Genomic DNA, 9,179 nt, shown 5'->3' with positions numbered 1-9,179 from the left:
TAGTTTTAAGTCAACAATTTAAATATAATTTAATTTAAACTCAACTTAAGTCATTAAGTAATAAATATTAAGTTTTACCAAACTCCTCTTATTATTTTTCTCTTTTTTTAATTATTAAATAGTATGAAATTAGATTATAAATAATACTGGTTAATAATTTTAATAATAATAATAATATCATAATATATGCAATATAGGTGAACTAACATAATAATCATAATATCAATGAGAATAAAATTATTAATATAAGCATGAAAATAAAATAAAATAAAATAAAATAAAGATCATTTCATTTATAACCTTAAGGTTTAGAACAAATTTATTAAACCACTATTATTTTAAATTGCATAAGAATTAAATAATAAGTGTTAAGTCAACAATTTAAATATAATTTAATTTAAACTCAACTTAAGTCATTAAGTAATTGTGAAATTAAGGTTTGGTTAATCTCAGTTTTGATGATAACAAACCAAAGTTTAGAACTAATGATTATATTTCAAGTGTGATTAGACAATACAATTTTCAAAGTGGCAATCACAAAGACAAATCAAGCCAAAGAGAAATCATGAAGAAGAAGAAGACCTCAAAGAGAAGTGTTTTTCAAGACCCAAGCTCCATAAGATCTCTTCGTAAAGTTGTTGGTGCACTAGGATTTTTATGTATTACATTTTTTACTTATACACCAAAATCATCCAAGAGTTTTTTTTTCATTTTAAATCCTTTAAAGTTGGATGATTTCATGTTTTCAACTAAAACCTTATGTCAAATGTTTTCCAAACTTGTTTAAAAGGTTTTAAGTTGAAAAAGTTGGTTGTTGAGCCAAAAACGGCTCAACCAATTGAACCGGATAAGGAATCGGTCGACCCCCAGCTCAACTGGTTGAGGGGTGTAAAAAAACATTCTCTCTCTTCTAGAATGATTATTCAACCGGTTAAGGTTGAACCTCAATTGGTACCCCCATCTCTGTCAAATATTAAATGCTAATGACTAGTCAACCGATCGACCCCCAGCTCAATCGGTCGAATCTCCAATGACTAGTTTGACTTTTTTCCTTTATAAAAAGGTTCTAATCTTCATTATTTCATAAGCTTAACTTTCCTAAATATTTCTTGAATATATTTGAACCTTGGGAGAGTATTTTTTTAGTGCACCATTGTTATAAAACTCGCATATCATTAGTGCACCATTCAATCCTAGTTTTCTTGTATCATTTAAGCCTTGTACTAGGATTTTGTGCGATCATTTATTATCTTCATTTGTAAATCTTTGAGAGGAAGAATTTAAGTGTGATGTATCATTTAGGGATTCTCAAGTGTGGGGGTATCACTTGAGGGGTTATTCAAGAGTGAGGTATCTCTTGAGGTTTGTAAAGGTGTTTGGAGCCAAAAGTCCAAGAAGGTGGATTGAAACCATAATTCAATTGTATTGCTTGAAGGTTTGGTTCGGACGCCTTAAATTAGTGGAACCTCAAGTTTGGGATTGAAGTTAGAGGATAGTGGATGTAGGTCGGGTTGCACCGAACCACTATAAAAATTTTGTATTTGCATTCTCTCTTCCCTAATTTTTTACTTTATATGTAATTGTTTTTATATTGTTTTATTATATATTTGCATATAATTGTTTCTTGCATTCATATAATTTAAATTTGCAAAAAGAGACCATCACCCTATTTACCCCCTCTAGGATGATTACCTTAGATTGGATTAGTCTAATTTTTCTAATAGTAATAAATATTAAGTTTTACCAAACCCCTCTTATTATTTTTCTTTTTTTTATTATTAAATGGTATGAAATTAGATTATAAATAATATTGGTTAATAATTTTAATAATAATAATATCATAATATATGCAATATAGGTGAGCTAACATAATAATCATAATATCAATAAGAATAAAATTATTAATAACAACATAAAAATAAAAATCATTTCATTTATAACCTTAAGGTTAAGTATAAATTTATTAAACCACTATTATTTTAAATTGCATAAAAATATATCCTTGTAAATATATTTCATCTATGAAATTTAATTTTTAGAGAGTTTTTGAAAGTATTTATGTAAAAATAATTTTTATAAAAGGATGTAAATGAAATTAATTGAGGAAAAAATGATAGAAAAAAAAAAGCCATGTATTCATTTCTATGTGATTAAATGGTTCAACATTATCTAGAATTCTCTAGTATTTATATTATATAGTCTTAAAAGTTAATTCTCCACTTTGAGGCGTCCACGGAACCGAGAGAAGAAAAATTAAAATAAAATTATTTATTTATTTTTTTATTGGTTAAAATATATAAAATAATCTTTATATTTATAAATTTAACCCATTTCATATTTTTATTTAAATAATAATTCATTTTTGAAATAAATAATGTCAATTATTCCAAGTATTTAGTTTTAAAAAATATAATTATTTTTATAAAAAAAATATGAGAATAATTTTGTTAAAATAAAATTGGGTTTTGAACGAATTTTTTAATCAAATAACCCTCCATCGTACACAATTATTGACTTCCAGCCTTATCTTAAAAGCAGTCAACACTGCTTTCCTTTACACTCGGCCTTCATCGATACGCTCTCTCTAATTCCCAAACGACATGGCCGAATCGCCGATCCAATTCGGGATTTTGGGCTGCGCCGACATAGCACGCAAGGTATCGAGAGCGATAACGCTCGCCCCCAACGCCACGCTGTACGCCGTCGGCAGCCGTTCGCTGGAGAAGGCTACGAGATTCGCCGCCGCCAACGGATTCCCTCCCTCGGCTAAGATTTACGGCAGCTACGAGGCGGTGCTGGACGACCCCGACGTGGATGCCGTGTACGTGCCGCTGCCGACGAGCTTGCACTTGAAGTGGGCGGTGCTGGCGGCGGAGAAGAAGAAGCATGTGCTTCTGGAGAAGCCTGTGGCTCTGAATGTGGCGGAGTTGGATCAGATTTTGGAGGCGTGCGAATCCAATGGAGTGCAGTTTATGGACGGCACGATGTGGATGCACCACCCTCGGACGGCTAAGATGAAGGAGTTTCTCTCCGATCCACAGCGTTTCGGACAACTCAAATCGGTATGTTCTGTTTGTGAATATATAGGAAAATTCTCCAAAGATGGAAATTTTGGGTCTCAATAAACCGTCTGTGAAGCATTAACTTGGAATTCCGTCCTGTTTGACTTGACAGAATTGCAAGGGAATGGAAAAAAATATATGACAATTCTTTCGACATAGAGGGAAAACACACTTTTCTCTTTAGAATTGGTCTGGAGTTCCTAGAACAGGAATTTGGGGATTAATTTTTCTTTTTCTTTTTCTTTTTTTAAATAAGATGATGATAGGGACAGTTTTGGCCCTTTTGGGGAGTCAAAAAATCTAAGAAATGGAGAAGACACTCGGTTATCTATGGTTGGGATATTTGATTAAAAGGGTTCTTGCCAATTTTTAAAATTTAACCCCTCACCCTTTATTGTTTCCATGGTATTTTCATTGACATCTTGCTCAAACTCATGGGTAGGGCTCCACTAAAACGAACAATCTCCATCATGGCAAGCAGCCAATAAATCTATCAGAAATCCCACGTATAAAATCAATTTTTTTTTTTAGAATTCCGCTTGCTTGGATGAGGTTGGTCTCTGTTTAATTTGCAATGTGATAAGATTGAAAAATGAACTTTGTCTTTTCCTTGTAAGTGTATTGTCCATTTAGCTATTGATGAAATAATTGAGATTTAAGAGGTAGGAGCATAGTATATTTTCCAAAGATTGACCTCTCCTTGGTCCCACAGGTGCAATCCTGCTTTACATTTTTGGCTGCTTCTGATTTTCATGAGAATAACATTCGTGTTAAGCCAGACCTTGATGCCCTTGGTGTTCTTGGTGATACTGGGTGGTACTGCATCAGGGCAATCCTGTTTGTTGCTGACTATGAACTGCCTAAATCAGTGAGAGCTTTGCCTGGTCCTGTTCTTAATAAAACAGGGGTACTCAAATCATGCGGGGCTTCTCTAATATGGGAAGATGGGAAAGTAGCAACCTTCACTTGCTCCTTCGAAGCCAATTTGACAATGAGTTTAACTGCTGTTGGAACAAAGGGAACTTTGCAGGTTCAGGACTTCGTTATTCCTTTTAAAGAGGACAGGGCTGCTTTTTCCGCTGGTATAGAGTCGTGGTTCAATGAACTCGTGACAGGGTGGAGAACAATGCCAAGCGAGCATGTCGTCACAACAGATCTCCCTCAGGAAGCTCTCATGGTGAGGGAATTTTCCGGTTTGGTTGCAGACATTAAAAGAAATGGTTCAAAACCTGAACAAAAGTGGCCAACTCTCAGTAGGAAGACGCAGCTGGTGCTGGATGCTGTGAAGGCCTCAATCGAGAGGGGGCTTGAGCCTGTTGAGGTGTAGTGGGTTGATAAAACTTTCCCATCCAGTGCTCTGTTTGCTTGGTTTTTAGTGTCTTGGGTTTGATTAGTGCTGCTTTTGAATGAACCTTGCTGAACGCTGCCTAATTAATAAATAAAGAAGGCTTGGAACGCTTGCCATTCTACTCTTTTTCTGCCTGCATAATCAATGGGACAAGTCTTCCTCTTCCTCAACGTGAAGTTATAGACAACTCCAGTAGTGGCCATGTTGAACTGGTTCTACGATTCAAGTCATCTAATGCTTTTATGGGTGTTTAGAATCTTCGTTGAAATGATCTATACTAACATTGCCACAGTCAGTAGTGGCCATATCAGCACAATAGGGCATTTACACACTTCAATGCACAATGATTATATATGGTAAAATTGTGAGATTGTGAGCAACCAAAAATAATCTTTTGGGCACAAAAACAATTTTTTCACAAGAAAAGTTGAAAAACAATGAAAGAGATGATAAATAATTATATACAATTTATCACATCATATTTTCTATTATTTTTTAATATATATGGGAACAATAATAAAAATTAAACTCATAATAGAATTATGATTTTAAATCCTTAGAAGAATCAAATTCAAATATTAATAATTCTAATATACTAAAGAAACCCAGTCTTGGTTTAATTAGGATTTTTACGTTGTCTCTCTTAAACAAAACTCTTCAAATTTCATCATACTTGTCATCTTCTTCAACTTGAGCAATGTTCTACTTTAATTGACTTCTTTAAAAACATTGCAACTTAATTTTTAGAAGAACAAAACTTGAATATAATTTCTTTTTCTTTCACTAGATCACAAATGTAGTGAAATTTGATGTTAGCCTATTTGCTTTTTCCATGAAAATTTGGATTCTTGTGTGAGAAATTTTAATCACAAATGTAGTGAAATTTGATGTCAATGTGTTTTCTTTTTCCATGAAAAATCAGATTTCTTAACTCTAGTATTTGCACCACTAGAATTTCTACATGCGCATACACCATACCCCCCACTAAATCATTTTTAAAACTAGATTTAACCAAACTTTTGATCCAAGTTTTTTTATAAATAACTAGAAAATATAGTTTTCCAAAAAACAAAAAAAAAAAAAGTCCCTACCTATCCAACAACTTGAGTAACCTCAACCTTCAGGTTTTCTCTTCACTTTCCTTTTAAATTGCCTTTCAAACTCTCTCCCAAAAACTTCCCTCACCACCTTCACATTTCAACTTTTATACACAAAATAGAGACTAAACTTCAAGGTGTTTTCAGATTTTCCCCTTGAAGTGCCCTGAGAATGGATTTAGGAGATGATGTAGTCAAGTTGTCCTTGGATCTCATGGAGCTGAAGATCTTACGCGTTTATCCTCTGATGGAGATGGCCATGGAATCCAAACTTTCTCGGGTTGTCGGATCGGTGGAAGAAGATACCTTATGAGTAGCTCTTGAAGAACTCGCACGACTTCAACTAGAGCAAGCTCGGGATAATCTGCCTCGGGAACTCCACCCTACTCCATAGCTCAGAACTGATCCTCCTCAACTCCTGATCAGCCTATTGGGTTGCATCCTATGGACCATGGTGAGTTGGAGGAGCCATCGGTCCATACACGTTACTATAGTGCTTGGCCTAGGAGCTCCTATCTGAAAGGGCATGGGTAGCTTGGACCCCCCATGCAGGGTTAATCTTAAAGCCTACATCCTTGAGAATGCTCAAGATGAGGAAGGTGAAAGAAGAGTGCCTTTTCTAGAAGACGAATCACGAAGATGAGTCATCGTGTCTAGAACAACCTAGCTAATGTCATACTACTAGTCGGAGAGAATGGCATGAATGAATTGAGCAAATGACCGACATATTTGGGTTTGATGAGTAAACGAGTAAAAGAAGTAGGTAAGGAAAGTAGCAAACAACCAAGCTGGCTTGGAGAAGCTAGTAATAGGAATGTCAGATGGAAAGGGGTGGGGAGTGCCAAAAAGCAAAGTTGGAATGGTATCAAGTTCCTTTCTAGTGAGAGCTTGTACCTTTAGAGAATAAAGGAACGTGAGCCTCAAGTCGTGGCACGCCAAGGACCCCCCGGATGGAACGGGAAGAAACGAGGAAGGACTAATCGTACATAGTCACCTAAAATGTTATGCCCTAAAACCCACTCTAAGAGCATGATGGTTATTTCACACCTTAAGCCCAAAGACTTAACTAAATATTACCATTTACCAAATTCTTGTTTAGAGTAGTAAAATAAATGAACTTTAAAATCTCCAGATATCAACTTTAAAAACTAACACATCAATCAAAGTGTTATTGTCCAAATAACTCCAAATTCAAATAATTTAAACGAGAATTAAATTTTAATATTTAAACAATATCTAAAATAAAGTTTGAACCAAAATCCTAATAAAGAAAAATTCCCTAGCCTAGTTATCACTTCTCGCCCGAACTGAGAGTACCTGAAAAATTATCAATAAAGGGGAATGAGCTGAAAGCCCAATAAGGAACATCAATACAGTTTCATGGATCAAATAATTTCAATCATACTTGTAAGAAAGAGATATGAGGTACAATCATTTTCATAAAAATGTCTAAGTTCAAATATGCTAATACATTTTAAACTGTTCAACCGAATATTTTCATATCTATCAAAACCATTTCACGTCTAATCCAAATCAAATACATTTCAAATATTTTCACTTTGGTTATTGTATAACAAATGTTGCCCAGTTAAGTGAGACTTCACAAATGAGTAACTAGTTTCAAATTTGTTCTATTTAAGGTGAACAAAACCAAATGTCAACAATTATAACTTGTTGACTAATATCATAAAGTCAACTATTATAACCTATTGACTAGGGTCATAAAAATGTCAACAATTATAACTCGTTGACTAGGGCCATAGAAATTAGAGTCAAACACTTCATTTCATTAATTCAAACTTACAAAACAAAATATCATATCTCTATAATTTTCATTTTCCATAAACAAATAAAAATGCTCAAACGCATTTTCCATGCAAAACATATACTTGATCCATGCATAGAAATAAAAAATAATATTTTTATACATTTCAAAATACAATATAAAAAGAAAATTATTTTTTTCTTACAAAATTTGCATTAATTTCCCTTATCTCAAATAAGCACTAAAAAATTTGAAGTATTTAGCTTGAAGAATTTACTCCTCACCTAACATAATATCATATACAACTATTATTATTGATTATTATCTAAAGGTCTCAATTATTATTATTGATTATTATTTAAAGGTCTCAAATTGATAATCCTAAGAATATTTTATTTAGTAATAGGGATCCTAATTAATTTTCCATATTAAATTTCTTACCATCCAATATTATTTTCAACTTCCTAAACAATAACTATTTAAATTAGTGAGTTTTCAAATTTTTATAAAGCTCATATTCCTTCCAAATCTTATCCCAACCATTATTTCTTTTATATACTCAAATTAAATTAAGACTTTCACTAGAAATTATTATTATTATTGTTATATTATTATTATTTTCAATATCTTATTATTAATATTATTTGACAATTACCTCTCATCCTACTTTTACCTAACAATTATCCCATATTCTTTTGCAAAAACCCACCAACTCCATTATGCTTGTTAATTTCCCTCCACAATATATATATATATATATATATATATATATATATATATATATATTATTTTAACTTCCTTTGTAGAGTCAACTCTCCAACCTTCTTCATTTTTTTTCTTTGTTTTCTTTTGATAATAGGGCACGCCTTTCCAACCTTCTTCTCTTTCCTATTTGGTTTTTATTTTTATTTTCTTTTATTTTTTCTATTAATTCGAATATTCCAAACTTTCCAATCTTTATTAATAACTCTATTCTTATTAATAAATTTTTAATCTTTTTTATCTAAAAATTAATTTAACAAACTCTAATCTAGATTGAGATTTTCCAAAGAATATCTAAAGTGTTCAAAACTAATTAATGAATATAAAAATATTAATTTAAGGATTAAAATCTTACTTGAAAAATTGATCTTTAACCCTAAGTCTACAATTCTTCAGCCCTACACTCTCTGATATTTGTTTAAAAGAGTTTTTTGGAGTAAAGAAGATAAGAAAGATCAAATTTATACCTAAAGATTTTAAATATGAAAAGACCTTTTTACCCTTATTAATTTAATTTAATTAATTAGTTACTTTTTAAAATTATGATTTTACCCTTAAGGTTTGGGACATCACACGAAAGGTGAGTTTGGCCACAATCGAATGCATATACGCATAGAACATGCAAACAAGATGGGGATAATAAGTCTCTTGAAGAGAGAACAAAATCTTCCAACCTTGCTCTTTGATGATGGTAGGGAAAAAAGTGTCCTAGAAGGCTTAGAGGTCTATGACATGCTCAGCCTCTACGCGTCAATAATGGAAAAAGATGTAGTAATGATCTCGTGCCTCTTAACAGAGAAACACTCGATTGGAAGGGCTCCTAGGTCGAAAGAATCCTGGAGTGGAATGCCCTATATAGGCTCAGGTGATCTAGGAAGGCTCACCTCCTTTGACATCCACAACTAGCCATAAGTAAAAAAGAATATGAAAGGAAACTAAAAAGCAATAAAATAGATAAAAATTTGAAGGAAAACTAAACCGTTTGGAATACCATAAACGATACGTAGAACAATACTATGTGAATAAAAATGAGAAATATGAAACAAACTAACCTCAAAAGGCAAAGAAGAAGAAATTCAAAGTGCTCGAAAACAACTTAGAAAGAGTGAAATGAATAAATGGTGCGTTGTATGACTATAAATAGC

General features: G+C 32.7%; 1 protein-coding gene across 1 annotated transcript; it reads left to right on the top strand.

Moving 5' to 3' along the window:
• Positions 1-2,485: 2,485 nt before the first annotated feature.
• LOC100266601 (uncharacterized) lies at positions 2,486-4,534 on the top strand. Its single transcript, XM_010647497.3, has 2 exons — positions 2,486-3,062; positions 3,775-4,534. The coding sequence occupies exons 1-2, from the start codon at positions 2,601-2,603 to the stop codon at positions 4,387-4,389; spliced, it is 1,077 nt and encodes a 358-aa protein (XP_010645799.1). The 5' UTR covers positions 2,486-2,600; the 3' UTR covers positions 4,390-4,534.
• The last annotated feature ends 4,645 nt before the right edge of the window (positions 4,535-9,179 follow it).

The sequence above is a fragment of the Vitis vinifera genome, chromosome 18, assembly GCF_030704535.1.
Source record: "Vitis vinifera cultivar Pinot Noir 40024 chromosome 18, ASM3070453v1".
NCBI lineage: Eukaryota > Viridiplantae > Streptophyta > Magnoliopsida > Vitales > Vitaceae > Vitis > Vitis vinifera.
The sequence above is the reverse complement of the archived record's forward strand: the minus strand, read 5'-3'. Positions and strand labels throughout refer to the sequence as shown.